General features: G+C 45.0%; 1 protein-coding gene across 3 annotated transcripts in view; it reads left to right on the top strand.

The window, feature by feature from the left end:
* Positions 1-1,964, top strand: part of rad54b (RAD54 homolog B) — a 217,756-nt gene extending 215,792 nt beyond the window's left edge. For 2 of the 3 annotated variants that reach the window (XM_063042472.1, XM_063042462.1), the window contains exon 14: positions 1,591-1,964. In XM_063042472.1, coding sequence (XP_062898542.1) covers positions 1,591-1,814 — 224 coding nt within the window. In that variant the 3' untranslated portion in view covers positions 1,815-1,964. The remainder of the gene's footprint in view (positions 1-1,590) is intronic. The other variant, XM_063042466.1, reaches the window with a different exon arrangement.
* The last annotated feature ends 17,648 nt before the right edge of the window (positions 1,965-19,612 follow it).

Here is a 19,612-nt window from a genome sequence, read left to right as displayed (position 1 = left end):
TGTTGAGATTGATTGATTGAGATACAGTGTGGAACAGACCATTACGGTCCTTCGAGCTGCCCAGCAACCCCCAATTTAACAGTAGCCTAATCACTGGACAAGTTACAATGACCAATTAACCTACCAACCGGTAGGTGTCAATGGGGGGAAACCAGAGCACCCAGAGGAAACCCACATGGTCACAGGGAGAACGTACAAACTCCTAATCGTATGGGCTCTGTGGAGGCCCATACCGTCTGAAAACATTTAAAAAAATCTATGGTGCCTAACAATTTTGCACAGTAGTGTATTCTAAGTGGCCACTTTATTCATTCTTCCTGTACCTAATAAAGTGGACACTACACGTATGTTCCTGGTTTTCTGCTGCTGAAGCCCATCCACTTTAAGATTCAACGTGTTATGCATTCAGAGATGCTCTTCTGTACACCGCTGTTGTAACATGTGGTTATCTGAGTTACTGTCAGCTTGAATCAGTCTGGCCATTCTCCTCTGATCTTTCTCATTAACAAAGCGTTTGTGCTCACGGGATGTTTTTTGTTCTTCTCACCATTCTCTGAAAACTCTAGAGACTGTTGTGCATGAAAATCTCTGGAGATCAGCTGTTTCTGAGATACTGAAACCACCCCACCTGACACCAATAATCATTCCACCGTCAAAGTCACTTAGATCACATTTCTTCCCCATTCTGATGTTTGGTCTGAACAACAACTGAACCTCTTGACCATGTCTATATGCTTTTATGCATTGAGTTGCTGCCACATGATTGGCTGATTAGATATTTGCATTAACAAGCAGGTATTGTTAATAGCATGGCCACTGATTGGATGTACAGTGTGTTGCAAGCCAGAACTATTACACTTCTAGGCTTTTGTGCCTCTCAAAACCAAATTTTTCTGAGGATTATTCAGTTTACTTATGTTGCCGGACTGATTAGTTCTTAAGACCATAAGACATAGGAGCACATTTAGGCCATTCAGCCCATTGAGTCTGCTTCGTGTTCCATCATGGCTGATTTATTATCCCTCTCAACCCCATTCTTCTGCTTTCTCCCCGCAATCTCTTGTGACCTGACTCATCAAAAACCTATCAACTTCTGCTTTAAATATGCCCAATGACTTGGCCTCCACAGCTGTTTGTGGCAAAAATTCCACAGATTCACCACCCTCTGGCTCAAGAAATTCCTCCTCATCTCTGTTCTAACTGGATGTTCCTCTATTCTGAGACTGTGCCCTCTGATCCTAGACTCCCCCACGATAGGAAACATCTTCTCCACATCCACTCTGTCCAGGACTTTCAATATTTGATAGGTTTCAATGAGATCCCCCCCTCCATTTTTCTTAATTCCAGTGAGTACAGGCCCAGAGCCATCAAATGTCCTCATATGTTAACCCTTTCGTTCCCAGAATCATTCTCGTGAACCTTCTCTGAACCCTCTCCAATGCCAGCACATCTTTTAAGGTGGCCCCAGCAGAAACAATGTGCCAAAGGTGGAATTGTACTCTTTGTAACCATCAGATTTATTCTGTGAAAACATTTTCAGAGTGCTGTTCTAACAGCTTTATTTCAACTAATGTGTTTTTTTTCCCCTAGTAGCAAACACGGCAGAGAAGTACCAGACTCCTCGTTCTTGTCAACTGAGCCGGAGCTCAGGAATGGTTGATTCCCAAGAGAACCCTTCCATGTCCGAACTAATGTACTGGAAACACTACTCTGGAAAAGTCCAACACATTCCAGATCCTTATCTTGAAAGCGCAAAAGAAAATATAACCTTCCTGTTTCGAAACACGACAAAACCACAGACTGTGTTCAGCTGAGGAGCCGATGGAAACAAGTACTCATGCCTGCACTAGAATTTCATTTCAAATTCTACTGACTTTGTTTAGAAGCTTGGTGATAGATCCTGTATGAATATTTTTTTGGATTATCCCTGGCCTATCTGTTGTTCTCAGGTTTGGTGTTGTTGATCGAAGTATACATAATAAATTTGAGCTTTGAGCATTGAATGTTGAAGTTGGAAGCTGTCAATGGCGAGAGTAGATTTGCTGTGATGGTGTTCATCAGTCCGGATCAATGCAGGAAAAAACTTCCTTTCTGTTCGTGTATCAAAATCATCCCTTAACAAGATCAGTTCAAAACATTTCTAAGATCACAGGTGTTAGAAATGACAAATTATCAATTTGAACCGGATTATATAGAGGTTTGTCCAGTAGGTTGACCATTTCGTCTGCACAGAATTAACGCACGAGCTCAGAAATTAATCATATTATTTTTGTCATATTCTGACAATGATTTGAATACATTTTCCCTGCAAAGTAGTGACAATATCTAGAGATTAGTGTTGACATTGGATCCCAATTTCCTCCCAATTTCTTAGGCACATTAACAACACACACAAAAAATGCTGGTGAACGCAGCAGGCCAAGCAGCATCTCTAGGAAGAGATACAGTTGACGTTTCAGGCCGAGACCCTTCGTCAGGACTAACTGAAAGAAGAGATAGTAAGAGATTTGAAAGTGGGAGGGGGAGGGGGCTATTGAAAATGATAGGAGAAGACAGGAGGGGGAGGGATGGAGCCAAGAGCTGGACAGGTGATTGGCAAAAGGGATACAAGGCTGGAGAAGGGAGAGGATCATGGGATGGAAGCCTCGGGAGAAAGAAAGGGGGAGTGGAACCCAGAGGATGGAGATCAGGCAAGGAGTTATAGTGAGAGGGACAGAGAGAGAAAAAAAGGGGAAAAAATAAAAAATATATTATTATTAGATTATGAGGACACTCAGTCCTCGTTTATTGTAATTTAGAAATGCATGCATTAAAAAATGATACAACGTTCCTCCAGAATGATGTCACAAGAAAACACAGGACAAACCCAAGACTAAAACTGACAAAACTACATAATTATAACATATAGTTACAACAGTGCAAAGCAATACCATAATTTGATAAAGAGCAGACCATGGGCACGGTAAAAAAAAGTCTCAAAGTCCCGATAGACTCATCATCCCACGCAGGCGGCAGAAGGGAGGAACTCTCCCTGCCACGAACCTCCAAGCGCCACCAACTTGCCGATGCAGCACCACTGGAAGCACCCGACCGCTGCAGACAGAGTCCGTCTGAAAATCTCGAGACTCTGGCTATTTATTTATTTATTTATTTATTAAATAAATAAGGGATGGGGTACGAAGGGGAGGAGGGGCATTAACGGAAGTTAGAGAAGTCAATGTTCATGCCATCTGGTTGGAGGCTACCCAGACGGAATATAAGGTGTTGTTCCTCCAACCTGAGTGTGGCTTCATCTTTACAGTAGAGGAGGCCGTGGATAGACATATCAGAATGGGAATGGGACGTGGAATTAAAATGTGCGGCCACCGGGAGATCCTGCTTTCTCTGGTAGACAGAGCGTAGGTGTTCAGCGAAATGGTCTCCCAGCCTGCATCGGGTCTTGCCAATATACATAGAAGGCCACATCGGGAGCACCGGACGTAGTATATCACCCCAGCCGACTCACAGGTGAAGTGTCGCCTCACCTGGAAGGACTGTCTGGGGCCCTGAATGGTGGTAAGGGAGGAAGTGTAAGGGCACGTGTAGCACTTGTTCCGCTTACAAGGCTAAATGCTGGGAGGGAGATCAGTGGGGAGGGATGGGGGGTACGAATGGACAAGGGAGTCACGTAGGGAGCGATCCCTGCGGAAAGCGGGGGGGGAGGGAAAGATGTGCTTGGTGTTGGGATCCTGTTGGAAGTGGCAAAAGTTACGGAGAATAATATGTTGGACCCGGAGGCTGGGTGGGGGGTGGTTGGTGGGGACAAGGGGAACCCTATTCCTAGTGGGGTGACGGGAGGATGGAGTGAGAGCAGATATGCATGAAATGGGGGAGATGCGTTTGAGAGCAGAGTTGATAGTGGAGGAAGGGAAGCTCCTTTCTTTAAAAAAGGAAGACATCTCTTTCGTCCTGGAATGAAAAGCCTCATCCTGAGAGCAGATGCGGCGGAGACGGAGGAATTGCGAGAAGGGGATGGCATTTTTGCAAGAGACAGGGTGAGAAGAGGAATAGTCCAGATAGCTGTGAGAGTCAGTAGCCTTATAGTAGACATCAGTAGATAAGCTGTCTCCAGAGATAGAGAGAGAAAGATCAAGAAAGGGGAGGGAGGTGTTGGAAATGGACCAGGTAAACTTGAGGGCAGGGTGAAAGTTGGAGGCAAAGTTAATGAAGTCAACGAGCTCAGCATGCATGCAGGAAGCAGCGCCAATGCTGTCATCGATATAGCGAAGGAAAAGTGGGGGACAGATACCAGTATAGGCCTGGAACATGAACTGTTCCACAAAGCCAACAAAAAGGCAGGCATAGCTGGGACCCATACGGGTGCCCATGGCTACACCTTTAGTTTGGAGGAAGTGAGAGGAGCCAAAGGAGAAATTATTAAGAGTAAGGATTAATTTTGCTAGACAGAGGAGAGTGGTGGTAGAGAGGAACTGGTTAGGTCTGGAATCCAAAAAGAAGTGGAGAGCTTTGAGACCTTCCTGGTGGGGGATGGAGATCTATAGGGACTGGACATCCATGGTGAAAATAAAGTGGTGGGGACCAGGGAACTTAAAATCATTGAAAAAATTCAGAGCGTGTGAAGTGTCATGAACATAGGTGGGAAGGGATTGAACCAGGGGGGATAAAACAGTGTCGAGGTATGCAGAAACGAGTTTGGTTGGGCAGGAGCAAGCTGAGACAATGGGTCTACCTGGACAGGCAGGTTTGTGGATCTTGAGTAGGAGGTAGAAACGGGAAGTGCGGGGTGTGGGAACTATAAGATTGGTAGCAGTGGATGGGAGATCCCCTGAGCTGATGAAGTTGGTGATGGTGTGGGAGACAATGGCCTGGTGCTCCTTAGTGGAGTCATGATCAAGAGGTAAATAAGAGGAGGTATCCGTGAGTTGTCTCTGTGCCTCGGCAAGGTAGAGGTCAGTACGCCAGACTACAACAGCACACCCCTTATCAGCGGGTTTAATAGTAAGGTTAGGATTAGTGTTAACACATTAATATAACTAGGGTTCCGAAAACTTTTGCACAGTACTGTATTTGTCATCATTGAGCCAAGAGTGAGTTTGTAAATTTGGTGGGAGCACAGGAGCAAAGGACTTTGGGGATGGTGAGGGTGGTGTGCCATGGGTGGGGTGTGGGACAGGGGTCAGAGAAGGAATGCCGGGGACAGAGGTGGTGTGGGTGCAGACTCATCCAGCCCTGAGACACAAGACAAGGTCATTTTGATTCCAAACAATTGGATTAATAAAGCACTGATGGGGCTTCACTTGGAGTATTGTGAGCAGGTTTGGGCCCCTTAGAAAGGATGTGCTGACATTGGAGAGGGTTCAAAAGAGGTTCACGAAAATGATTCCAGGATTGAATAGCCTGTCATATGAAGAGCATTTGATGGCTCTGGGTCTGTACTCACTGGAATTCAGAAGAATGAGGGGTGACCTCATTGAAACCTATTGAATGGTGAAAGGCCTTGACAGAATGGATGTGAAGAGGATGTTTCCTATTTTGTGGGAATCTATGTCCAGAGGACACAGCCTCAGAATAGAGGGGCATCCTTTTAGAACAGGTGGGGAGGTCCTAAATGAATACTTTACTTCAGTATTCAAAAGTGAAAAGGACGTTGATCAGGGTGAGGTTGAAATAGAACAGGCCTGTGTGCTGGACAATGTGGAGATTAAGGAAGAAGAAGTGTTGGATCTTCTTAAAAACATCAAGATTGATAAGTCCCCAGGGCCGGACGTGATATACGCCAGTTTGCTGTGGGAAGTGAGAGAAGAGATCACTGGAGCAGTAGCTATGATCTTTGAATCCTCCTTGGATGCAGGGAAGGTTTTGGAGGATTGGAGAATGGCAAATATAGTTCCCTTGTTTAAAAAAGGTAATAGGGAGAATCCTGGGAACTATAGACCGGTGAGTCTTATGTCGGTGTCTGCAAACTATTGGAAAGAATTCTTAAGGATAGGATCTACGAGCATTTGGAGAACTACAGTCTACTCAAGGATAGTCAACATGGCTTTGTGAAGGGAAGGTCGTGCTTCACGAGCCTAATTGAGTTTTTTGAAAAGGTAACAAAAGAAATTGATGAGGGTAGGGCAGTCGATGTGGTCTACATGGATTTTAGCAAGGCATTTGACAAGGTTCCCCACGAGAGACTCACCCAGAAAGTCATGAGGCATGGGATCAGTGGAACCTTGGCTGTTTGGACAAAAAATTGGCTTACAGGAAGAAAGCAGAGGGTAGTAGTGGAAGGAAAGTATTCTGCCTGGAGGTCGGTGACTAGTGGAGTGCTGCAAGGATCTGTCCTGGGACCTCTGCTCTTTGTGATTTTTATAAATGACCTGGATGAAGAGGCGGAAGGATGGGTGAGTAAGTTTGCGGATGACATGAAGATTGGAAGAGTTGTGGATGGAGCTGTAGGTTGTCGAAGGTTACAAGAGGATACAGACAGGATGCAGAGTTGGGCAGAAAAGTGGCAGATGGAGTTCAATCTGGATAAGTGTGAGGTGATGCATTTTGGAAGGACAAACCAGAAGGCTGAGTACAGGGTTAATGGTTGGTTACTTAAGGGTGTGGATGAACAGAGGGACCTTGGGGTTCAAATCCATACATCTCTCAAGGTCGCTGCACAGTTTGATGGGATAGTTAAGAAGGCCTGTGGGATGCTAGGCTTCATTAATAGGGGGATTGAGTTCAAGAGTAGAGAGGTCATGTTGCAACTCTACAAATCTCTGGTGAGACCACACTTACAGTATTGTGTTCAGTTCTGCTCACCTCATTTTAGGAAGGACGTGGAAGCTATGGAGAGGGTGCAGAGGAGATTTACCAGGATGTTGCCTGGATTGGAAAACAAGTCTTATGCAAGGCTGGCAGAGCTGGGACTTTTCTCCTTGGAGTGTAGAAGGATGAGAGGGGACTTGATAGAGGTCTACAAGATTATTAGATAAGGTGGATAGTCAGTACCTGTTTCCCAGGCCATGAATAGCAAACACCAGAGGGCATATGTACAAAGTTAAGGGAGGGAAGTTTAGGGGAGACATCAGGGGTAAGTTTTTTACACAGAGGGGTGTGGGTGCTTGGAATGTCTTACCAGGGATGGTGGTGGAGGCTAAAACATTAGGGGTATTTAAGAGCTTCTTGGACAGGCACATGGATGAAAGAAAAATAAAGGGTTACAGGGTAGTGCGGGTTTAGTACTGTTTTTAAAGGAATATATGGGTCGGCACAACATCGAGGGCCGAAGGGCCTGTACTGTGCTGTAGTATTCTAGTGTCTAGATGAGGAGGAATTTCTTTAACCAGAGAGTGGTGAATCTGTGGAATTCATTTCTACAGGCAGCTGGGGGAAGCCAAGTTTTTTAAAGACAAAGGTTGATTCTTGATTCGTCAGGGCATGAAGGGATACTGGGAGAAAACAGGAGACTGGTGCTGAGAGGAAATATGAATCAGCCATGGTGAACTGGGGGAGCAGACTCGATGGGCCAAATGGTCTAATTCTGCATCTATATCTTATGGCTTTTACGGTCTTATTACAGAACGTCTCTCTGGTGCTTCTCGCTCCCTCCCCACACCTTTCCCCCTTTCCCAAGCACGATTCCCCTCTCCCTGCCCCCTTTCCACTCTCAGTCTGCAATAGAGTTCCAGATCAGAATCAGATTTATCATCACTCACATACATCATGAAATTTTTTTATTGTTCACGGCAGCAGTAGTGCAGTGCAGTTCATAAAATTACTACAATTCAGTGCAAAAGTCTTGGGCTTCCTAGTGATATAGACGTGCACAGTACTGTACATGGTGAGATTATGTAAGGGTTTCTGTACACTCTGATAGCCTGTGGCAGCTTTCCCTTGTGGCATCTGTTTTGAATGACTGTACAACAACTAAGTGAAATATTTGGCATCGGAACACGGTCAGAGTGTAGAGATTGAGCAGTTTCCCCGTCAAGCCTGGTGGTCACATTGTTTTCATGACTTCATGCAACTGATTTGCAGTTTGCAGAATCCCTTTTTAAACAGACGTTAAACAGCTTTCTCAGTGTAAAATACCCTGTTGAATGTTCATCCTGCTACCTGAAGAGCCATCTGCATTTCCATGACGGGTATATCAGCATAAACAGATATTCCTTGTGTATGTTCCAGTAGGATTGAAGTAGTTTTAGTTTATAATCCAAGGATATGCCAGAATCAGAGTCACTGACATACACTCAGTGGTCACTTTACTAAGTACCTCCTGTACCTTGGGGCAGCACGGCAGCGTAGTGGTTTACAGTACCAGCCACCCAGGTTCAATTTCCACCGCTGTCTGTAAGGAATTTGTACGTTCTCCTTGTGACTGTGTGGGTTTCCTCCGAGTGCTCTGGTTTCCTCCCACGTTCCAAAGACGTACCGGTTGGTAGGTTAATTGGTCATTGTAAATTACCCCGTGATTAGGCTGGGATTAAATCAAGGGTTGCTGGGCGGTGCAGTTTGAAGGGCCGAAGGGCCTGTTCTGTGCTGTGTCTCAATAAAATAAATAAATAATAGTGGCCAATGAGTGTATACCCATGGTATTCTGCAGCTGTAGCACATCCACTCCTAGTTTTGACACGTTGTGCATCCAGAGACGCTCTTCTACACACCTACACACCACTGTGTGGTTATTTGAGTTACTGCCATCTTCCTACCAGCTTGAGCCAGTCTGGTCATTCTCCTCTAACCTCTCCCATTAACAAGGCGTCTTCACACAGCTAATCACTAGATTTCTTTTTGTACACTCTAGATACTGTTGTTCATGAAAACCCCAGGAGATCAGCAGTTTCTGAGATACTGAAACCACCCCATCTGGCACCAACAATCATGTTGTGGTCAAAGTCACTTAGACCACATTTCTTCTCCATTCTGATGTTTGGTCTGAACAACAACTGAACCGCTGGACCATGTCTGCATGCTTTTATGCACTGGGTTGCTGTTACATGATTGGCCGATTAGATATTTGCATTAACGAGCAGGTGTACCTAATAAAGTGGCCTCTGACTGCAGGTCATGAAATTAGTTGTTTGTGGCAGCAATACATTAAAAATTGACTACGTGTTACCATGAGGAATATACCACGTATGTATGCATAGGTGCAATGACAAAATTCTTGCAGCAGCATCACAGGCAGAGAACGTCAGATATGCAGCATTCACAAGAAAAACATACATTATGCACATTTTTTTACAAGTAAAGACCACAAAAAGAACAAAAAAGTACAAAGTCCACTTTTTCTCAAAATGATCAGAGTGGTCACAGTGTTGCTGAACTGTAGTGATTAGGGTTGTGCAGCTTGCTTGAAGAACTAAATGGTTGAAGTAGCTGTTTCTGACCTGGTGGTGTGGAGATTATTCCATTACCTACAGCATAGCCTCCCAGACTATGACAACCTTAAGTCTATGGCTCACCCACTGGTGACAGAATCCTAAAAAGAGAAGCATCCTCGCTGTATCTACCCTGTCAAGCCTCCTCGGGATCATGGAGACGTAAGAGGCCGCAGATCATAAACTGCAGAGGTTCCTAATGGAGGTTCTTGACGGTTTATTCATTTCCCTACATGCTTCCTGACCTGCTGAGTTCTTCCAGCATTTTGACGTGTTGCTGAAAAGACTGCAGATGCTGGAATCTGGAGCAACAAACAATCTGCTGGAGAACCTCTGCAGGTCGAGCAACAGAATTAGAATCAGAATCGAGTTTAATATCGCTACAATATATCCTGAAATTTGTTGTTTTGTGGCAACACTACATTGCTATATGCAGTTAAAAAAAGTTCCAAGTAAGCGTATTATGCAATAGTGTGAGTTTCTGGGGAAAACGAGGAAGGTGCGGGATAGATGTACTCCAAAAACAAAGGAACAGTCAAATGGCAAAATAGTACAACCTTGGCTGACAAGGGAAGTCAAAGCTAATGTAAAAGCAAAAGAGAGGGCAGACAACAAAGCAAAAAATTGGGAAGACAGGATTGGAATGCTTTTAAAACCCCACAGACAGCAACTAAACAAATCATTTGGAGGGAAAAAATGAAAATTGAAAGCAAGCTAGCAAACAATATCAAAATGGATAGAAGAACTTCTTCAAGTGGTAAAGAATAAAAGAGAGATGAGAGTGGATAGAGGACCGCGAGAAGATGAGACAGGAGAATTAATAACGGGACAAGGAGATGGCAGATGAACTAAATCAGTATTTTGCATCAGTCTTCACTGTGGAAGATAATAGCAGTGTGTCAGATATTGTAGAGTGTGAGGGAAGAGAAGTGGGTGCAGTTACTACTACAAGGGAGAAGGTGCTCAAAAAGCTGAAAGACCTAAAGGTACATAAGTCACCTGGACCAGATGAACTGCACCCTAGGGTTCCGAAAGAGGTACCGTTAGAGATTGTGGTGGCATTAGAAATGATCTTTCAAAAATCATTGGACTCTGGCATGGTGCCAGAAGACTGGAAAATTGCAAATGTCAGTCCACTCTTTAAGAAAGGAGGAAGGCAGCAGAAAGGAAATTATAGACAAGTTAGCATTACCTCAGTGGTTGGGAAGGTGTTGGAGTCAATTGCAAAGGATGAGGTTATGGAGTACTTGGTGACACAGGACAAGATAGGGCAAAGTCAGCATGGTTTTCTTAAGGGAAAATCTTGCCTGACCAACCTGTTGGTATTCTTTGAGAACATAACACATAGGATGGATAAAGGGGATGCAGTGGATGTTCTATATTTGAACTTTCAGAAGGCTTTCGACATGGTGCCATACATGAGGCTGCTTACCAAGTTATGAGCCCATGGCATTACAGGAAAGTTACTGGTATGGTTGGGGCATTGGCTGATTGGTAGGAGGCAGCGAGTAGGAATAAAAGGATCCTTTTCTGGTTGGTTGCCAGTGACTAGTGGTGTTCCACAGGGGTTGGTGTTGGGACTGCTTCTTTTTATGCTGTTCATCAATGATTTAGATGATGGAATAGAGTCTGGCCCTGAGGCTCAGAAGGGTAGGGAAAGGATGAGATGGCAGCAGTGATAGGGGACTCTATAGTTAGGGGGTCAGATGGGCGATTCTGTGGACGCAGGAAAGAAACGTGGATGGTAGTTTGCCTCCCAGGTGCCAGGGTCCAGGATGTTTCTGATTGCGTCCATGCTATCCTGAAGTGGGAAGGTGAACAGCCAGAGGTCGTGGTACGTCTTGGTACCAATGACATAGGTAGGAAAAGGGAGGAGGTCCTGAATACAGACTACAGGGAGTTAGGAAAGGAGTTGAGAAGCAGGACCTCAAAGGTAGTAATTTCAGGATTACAGCCTGTGCCATGTGACAGTGAGTATAGGAATAGAATGAGGTGGAGGATAAATGCGTGGCTGAGAGATTGGAGCAGGGGGCAGGGATTCAGATTTCTGGATCATTGGGACCTCTTCTGGGACAGGTGTGACCTGTACAAAAAGGACAGGTTGCACATGAATCTGAGGGGGACCAATTTCCTGGCGGGGAGGTTTGCAAAGGCTATTGGGGAGAGTTTAAACTAGAATTGCTGGGGGGTGGGAACAAAACTGAAGTGACAGAGGAAAGGGAGGTTGGCTCACAAATAGAGATAGCTTGAAGACAGTGCGAAAGGGAGGATAGGCAGGTGATAGAGAAGGGAAACACTCAGACTGACGGTTTGAGATGTGTCTGTTTTAATGCGAGGAGTATCATGAATAAAGTGGATGAGCTTAGCGCGTGGATCAGTACTTGGAGCTATGATGTTGTGGCCATTACAGAGACTTGGACGGCTCAGGGGCAGGAATGGTTACTTCGAGTGCCAGGCTTTAGATGTTTCAGAAAGGACAGGGAGGGAGGCAAAAGAGGTGGGGGCATGGCATTGCTGATCAGAGATAGTGTCATGGCTGTAGAAAAGGAGGAAGTCATGGAGGGATTATCTACAGAGTCTCTGCGGGTGGAAGTTAGGAATAGGCAGGGGTCAATAACTCTACTGGGTGTTTTTTATAGACCACCCAATAGTAACAGGGACATAGAGGAGCAGATAGGGAGACAGATTCTGGAAAGGAGTAATAATAACAGAGTTGTTGTGGTGGGAGATTTTAACTTCCCAAATATCGATTGGCATTTTCCTAGAGTGAGAGGTTTAGATGGGGTGGAGTTTGTTAGGTGTGTTCAGGAATGTTTCTTGATACAATATGTAGATAAGCCTACAAGAGGAGAGGCTGTACTTGATCTGATATTGAGAAATGAACCTGGTCAGGTGTCAGGTCTCTCAGTGGGAGAGCATTTTGGAGATAGTGATCACAATTCTATCTCCTTTACCATAGCATTGGGGAGGGATAGGAACAAACAAGTTAGGGAAATGTTTAATTGGCGTAAAGGAAAATATGAGGCTATCAGGCAGGAACTTAGAAAGCATAAATTGGAAAAAGATGTTCTCAGGGAAACAGAACCATTGAACCATAGAAAACTACAGCACAGAAACAGGCCTTTTGGCCCTTCTTGGCTGTGCAGAACCATTTTCGGCCTAGTCTCACTGACCTGCACACGGACCATATCCCTCCATACACCTCCCATCCATGTATCTGTTCAATTTATTTTTAAATGTTAAAAAAGAACCCGCATTTACCACCTCGTCTGGCAGCTCATTCCATACTCCCACCACTCTCTGTGTGAAGAAGCCCCCCCTAATGTTCCCTTTAAACTTTTCCCCCCTCACCCTTAACCCATGTCCTCTGGTTTTTTTCTCCCCTTGCCTCAGTGGAAAAAGCCTGCTTGCATTCACTCTATTTATACCCATCATAATTTTATATACCTCTATCAAATCTCCCCTCATTCTTCTACGATCCAGGGAATAAAGTCCTAACTTATTCAATCTTTCTCTGTAACTGAGTTTCTCAAGTCCCGGCAACATCCTTGTAAACCTTCTCTGCACTCTTTCAACCTTATTTATATCCTTCCTGTAATTTGGTGACCAAAACTGAACACAATACTCCAGATTCGGCCTTATACAACCTCATCATAACATTCCAGCTCTTAAACTCAATACTTTGATTAATAAAGGCCAATGTACCAAAAGCTCTCTTTACGACCCTATCTATCTGTGACACCATTTTTAGGGAATTTTGTATCTGTATTCCCAGATCCCTCTGTTCCACTGCACTCCTCAGTGCCTTACCATTAACCCTGTATGTTCTACCTTGGTTTGTCCTTCCAACATGCAATATCACTCCATCTGCCATTTTTCAGCCCATTTTTCCAGCTGGTCCAAATCCCTCTGCAGGCTCTGAAAACCTTCCTCACTGTCTACTACACCTCCAATCTTTGTATCATCAGCAAATTTGCTGATCCAATTTACCACATTATCATCCAGATCATTGATAGAGATGACAAATAACAACGGACCCAGCACTGATCCCTGTGGCACACCACTAGTCACAGGCCTCCACTCGGAGAAGCAATTCTCTACTACCACTCTTTGGCTTTTTCCATCGAGCCAATGTCTAATCCAATTTACCACCTCTCCATGCATACCTAGCGACTGAATTTTCCTAACTAACCTCCCATGCGGGACCTTGTCAAAGGCCTTACTGAAGTCCATGTAGACAATATCCACTGCCTTCCCTTCATCCACTTTCCTGGTAACCTCCTCGAAAAACTCCAATAGATTGGTCAAACATGACCTACCACGCACAAAGCCATGTTAACTCTCCCTAATAAGCCCCTGTCTATCCAAATGCTTGTAGATTCTGTCTCTTAGTACTCTCTCCAATAACTTACCCACTACCGACGTTAAACTTACTGGCCTACAATTTCCCGGATTACTTTTTGATCCTTTTTTAAACAACGGAACAACATGAGCCACTCTCCAATCCTCCGGCACCTCACCTGTAGACAGCGACATTTTAAATATTTCTGCCAGGGCCCCCGCAATTTCAGCACTAGTCTCCCTCAAGGTCCGAGGGAACACCCTGTCAGGTCCCGGGGATTTATCTGCTTTACTTTTCCTCAAGACAGCAAGGACCCCCTCCTTTTCGATCTGTACAGTTTCCATGATCTCACTACTTGTTTCCCTTAATTCCTTAGACTTCATGCCAGTTTCCTTAGTAAATACAGACGCAAAAAACCTATTTAAGATCTCCCCCATTTCCTTTGGTTCCGCACATAGCCGACCACTCTGATCTTCAAGAGGACCAATTTTATCCCTTACAATCCTTTTGCTCTTAATATACCTGTAAAAGCTCTTTGGATTATCCTTCACTTTGACTGCCAAGGCAACCTCGTGTCTTCTTTTAGCCCTCCTGATTTCTTTCTTAAGTATTTTCTTGCACTTCTTATACTCCTCAAGCACCTTATTTACTCCCTGCTTCCTATGTATGGAAATGTATGGAAGAAATGTGGCAAATGTTCAGGGGATATTTGCGTGGAGTTCTGCATAGGTACGTTCCAATGAGACAGGGAAAGGATGGTAGCACACAGGAACTGTGGTGTACAAAGGCTGTTGTAAATTTATTCAAGAAGAAAAGAAAAGCTTATGAAAGGTTAAAAAAACTAGGTAATGATAGAGATCTAGAAGATCATAAGGCTAGCTAAGAATGAAAATAGGAGAGCCAGAAGGGGCCATGAGAAGGCCTTGGCGAGCAGGATTAAGAAAAACCCAAAAGCATTCTACAAGTATGTGAAGAGCAAGAGGATAAGACGTGAAAGAATAGGACCAATCAAGTGTGACAGTGGAAAAGTGTGTATGGGACCAGAGGAGATAGAGGAGGTACTTAATGAATACTTAGCTTCAGTATTCACTATGGAAAAGGATTTTGGCGATTGTAGGGATGACTTGAAGTGGACTGAAAAGCTTGAACATGTAGATATTAAGAAAGAGGATGTACTGGAGCTTTTGGAAAGCATCAAGTTGGATAAGTCACCAGGACCAGACGAGATGTACCTCAGGCTACTGTGGGAGGCAGGGGAGGAGATTGCTGAGCCTCTGGCGATGATCTTTGCATCATCAATGGGGACAGGAGAGGTTCTGGAGGATTGGAGGGTTGTGGATGTTGTTCCCTTATTCAAGAAAGGGAGTAGGGATAGCCCAGGAAATTATAGACCAGTGAGCCTTACTTCAGTAGTTGTTAAGCTGATGGAAAAGATCCTGGGAGGCAGGATTTATGAACATTTGGAAAGGCATAATAAGATCAGGAATAGTCGGCATGGCTTTGTTAAAGGCAGGTCGTGCCTTATGAGCCTGACTGAATTTTTTGAGGATGTGACTACTCTCTGGCTAACCATCCCATAGGACGGTGATGGTTCCTTTCAGTCAGTTAGTGGGATAACTACCCCACTCCTCAGAAAGGAACAGTGTGTGCATGAGTGGATTTTAGGTGGGTAGGGGGTTGCACACGTCCAGACCCACCCTCTCGACATCCCCTCCCAGATCCAGTGGCATGGTGGGGTCCAAGACAGCTGGGGGAAGTTCTGTTGCAGTGAATGGCCAGACCAAGCTTCGATGCAAGGGATGCCCTTTCCGTGCTCCGCAGCACGTGTTTGCTAGATGGCCATTGACCCTACGAGAGGGTTCATCCGCCCTTTGCCAGGTCTTGTTTTTCATCCTGCAGGGTGTCTAGCCACCCTCCTCACCAGGCAAGCCTGGTGGGGGAGCCGGTTTAGTCGCCGACCACCCGACCATGCGACAGGTAGTACTGGGTTACATGGTACCAGTAGCACTCAGCCAAGTGAGCTGACAATACATTGACTAAACACATTGCTGAAGGTAGAGTCGTAGATGTAGTTTATATGAATTTTAGCAAGGCATTTGATAAGTTATCCCATGCAAGGCTTATTGAGAAAGTAAGGAGGCATGGGATCCAAGGGGACATTGCTTTGTGGATCCAGAACTGGCTTGCCCACAGAAGACAGAAGGTAGTACTGGGACTCCTACTCTTTGTGATTTTTATAAATGACCTGGATGAGGAAGTGGAGGGATGGGTTAGTAAATTTGCTGATGACACAAAGGCTGGGGGGTGTTGTGGATAGTGTGGAGGGCTGTCAGAGGTTACAGCAGGACATTGATAGGATGCAAAACTGGGCTGAGAAGTGGCAGATGGAGTTCAACCCAGATAAGTGTGAGGTGGTTCATTTTGGTAGGTCAAACATGATGACAGAATATAGTATTAATGGCAAGACTCTTAGCAGTGCGGAAGATCAGAGGGATTTTGGGGTCCGAGTCCGTAGGACACTCAAAGCTGCTGCACTGGTTGACTCTGTGGTTAAGAAGGCATACGGTACATTGGCCTTCATCAGTCGTGGGGTTGAGTTTAGGAGCTGAGAGGTAATGTTGCAGCCATATAGGACCTTGGTCAGACCCCACTTGGAGTACTGTGCTCAGTTCTGGTCGCCTCACTACAGAAAGGACATGGAAACCATTGAAAGGGTGGAGAGGAGATTTAGAAGGATGTTGCCTGGATTGGGGAGCATGCCTTATAAGAATAGGTTGAGTGAACTCGCCATTTTCTCCTTGGAGCGACGGAGGATGAGAGGTGACCTGATAGAGGTGTATAAGATGATAAGAGGCATTGATCGTGTGGATAGTCAGAGGCTTTTTCCCAGGGCTGAAATGGCTTGCACGAGAGGGCATAGTTTTAAGGTGCTTGTCAGTAGGTACAGAGGAGATGTCAGCAGTAAGTTCTTTACACAGAGGGTGGTGAGTGTGTGGAATGGGCTGCTGGCGATGGCGGTGGAGGTGGATACAATAGGGTCTTTTAAGAAACTCCTGAATAGGTACATGGAGCTTAGAAAAATAGAGGGCTATGGGTAACCCTTGGTAGTTCTAAGGTTCAGCACAGCTTTGTGGGCAGAATGGCCTGTACTGTGCTGTAGGTTTTCTATTTTTCTCTGTTTCTAGATGTTATCAAGTTTGCAGATGATACGAAGATTGGTGGAGGGGCAGGTAGCATTGAGGAAACAGGTAGGCTGCAGAAGGACTTAGACAGATTAGGAGAGTGGGTAAGAGAGTGGCCAGTGAAATACAATGTTGGAAAATGCATGATCATGCACTTTGGTAGTAGAAATAAATGTGCAGACTATTTTCTAAATGGGGAAAAAATGCACAAATTTGAGATGCAAAGGGACATGGGAGTCCTTGTGCAGAACACCCTGAGGGTTAACTTGCTGGTTGAGTTGGTGGTGAGGAAGGCAAATGCCATGTTAGCATTCATTTCAAGAGGTCTCGTACTGTATACAAGGGTATGGATGCTGAGGCTTTGTAAGGCACTGGTGAGGCCTCACCTTATGTATTGTGAACAGTTCTGGCTTTGGAGAGTGTTCAGAGGAGTTTCACAAGGATGATTCCGGGAATGAAAGGATAATCTATGAGGAATGTTTGATAGCTCTGGATCTGTACTGGCTGGAATTTAGAAGGATGGGGTGGGGGGTGGGGGTCATCTCTTTGAAACCTTTCATGTGTTGAAAAGCCTAGACATGGTAAATGTGGAAAGGATGTTTCCCATGGTGGGAGAGTTTCAGACAAGAGGGCACAGCCTCAGGATAGAGGGGCGTCCATTTTAAACAGAGATGCGGAGAAATTACTTTCGCCAGAGGGTGGTGAATTTGTGGAACTTGTTACCACAGGCAGTTGTGGAGGCCAGGTCGTTGGGTGTATTTAAGGCAGAGCTTGATCTGTTGTTGATTGGACACGGCATCAAAGGTTAAAGGGAGTGGGACTGAGGAGGGGAGAAAGGGCTCGATGGGCCAAATGGCCTAATTCTGCTCCTATGTCTGCCTTATGGTATTATCTCAGTACACATACATCACCGCATACAACCCTAAGATTGATTTCCTTGCCGGCATATGCAATTAATCTACAGAATCAATGAAAGACCAAAAGCAAAATATAAACTAAAAATGTATATATTGACTTTATTTCTTAAATCTTTCATATATATGAGGAGCAAAAATCTTTACATTACGTGTCCGTCTAAATGTGCAATGTAATGTAATGCAATGTAATTCATAGTAATTTAGAATAAATAGTGTTGATACCAAAACAGTCAGTATAGCATAGAAATACAATTGTATCAGCGTAAATTAATCAGTCTGATGGCCTGGTGGAAGAAGCTGGCCTGGTGGAAGAAGCTGTCCCGGAGCCTGTTGGTCCTGGCTTTTATGCTGCGGTACCGTTTCCCGGATGGTAGCAGCTGGAACAGTTTGTGGTTGGGGTGACTCGGGTCCCCAATGATCCTTCAGGCCCTTTTTACGCACCTGTCTTTGTAAGTGTCCTGAATCGTGGGAAGTTCACATCTACAGATGCGCTGGGCTGTCCGCACCACTCTCTGCAGAGTCCTGCGATTAAGGGAGGTACAGTTCCCATACCAGGCAGTGATGCAGCCAGTCAGGATGCTCTCAATCATGCCCCTGTAGAAAGTTCTTAAGATTTGGGGCAAAAACCAAATGTCTTCAACTGTCAGAGGTGAAAGACGCTGTTGTGCCTTTTTCACCACACAGCCGGTGTGTACAGACCACGTGTGATCCTCAGTGATGTTTATGCCGAGGAACTTAAAGCTGTTCACCCTCTCAACCCCAGATCCATTGATGTCAATAGGAGTTAGCCTGTCTCCATTCCTCCTGTAGTCCTGTAATTATATGTAATTAAAGTAGCGCAAAGTGAGCCAAAAAAGTGAAAAAACAGCGTTCTTTGTCCATTCAGAAATCTGATGGCAGCGGGCGAGAAGCCGCTCCTTAATAAAGGGTCTCCGCCCTAAATATCTACTGCCTGACCTGCCGAGTTCCTCCAGCATTTTGTCTGTGTTGGTCTGGATTTCCAGCATTTCATTAAACTCCTGTGTTTAAGCTGATCCTAAACATTGTGTGGTGGATCTTTAGTTCCGCTCAGAAAAAAAAATGTTTCTTCTTAGAATCTAGCTGTTAACGGGATGCCTCGGGGCCCTGGCGATTCTCAGCATGCTTATTTATAACGTTGAGCTATCCGTTCTGAATAATTGGTTCAGAAATGAACGTCTCAAACACCATTATCGCCAGAGAAACGTTCTGCGTCAGAACTTGTCACTGTCAGCTCTTGCCTGTCACCTTCCATGTCATTCCGTGGGGCGACCGTTCTGATACCTCGCAGGAGAGGGTGGTGCGGGTTGGTTGTTTTTATTTCAGGAGGACGGTAGTTATAGAATAGAGAAAAGCTTCTCGGCCAAGGTGCAACAGGGCGGCGGGGTAGGTACAGAAAGCTTACTCCCGGGACTGAACGAGAACTTGGGACAAGCCCGCAAAGAAATCGCAGCAGAGCGGATTCAGTGGAGAACTGCGGCATGCTCTGGGTTAAGGTTCTTGAAAATCTGCGTTCAATCTGCTCTCCAACCTCTGGCTCTCAGTGGAATTGCCTAAACTCGAGAATAAATTAGGACGTAAGGTATCCACAGCCGAGACTTTTTCCCCTGGGCGGAAAGAGGAGATAACTTCATACAACCTCACTTAATCACACTTGCCCCATCACTGAACCATTCCCACAACCTATGGACTCACTTTCAAGGACTCCTCATTTCGTGTTCTCGATATTTATTGCTCATTTATTATTATTATTAATAGTACTAGTTTTTAAAATCTTTGTATTTACACAGTTCG

The sequence above is a fragment of the Mobula hypostoma genome, chromosome 1 (genome assembly GCF_963921235.1).
Source record: "Mobula hypostoma chromosome 1, sMobHyp1.1, whole genome shotgun sequence".
In the NCBI taxonomy this organism is placed as follows: Eukaryota; Metazoa; Chordata; class Chondrichthyes; order Myliobatiformes; family Myliobatidae; genus Mobula; species Mobula hypostoma.
The sequence above is the reverse complement of the archived record's forward strand: the minus strand, read 5'-3'. Positions and strand labels throughout refer to the sequence as shown.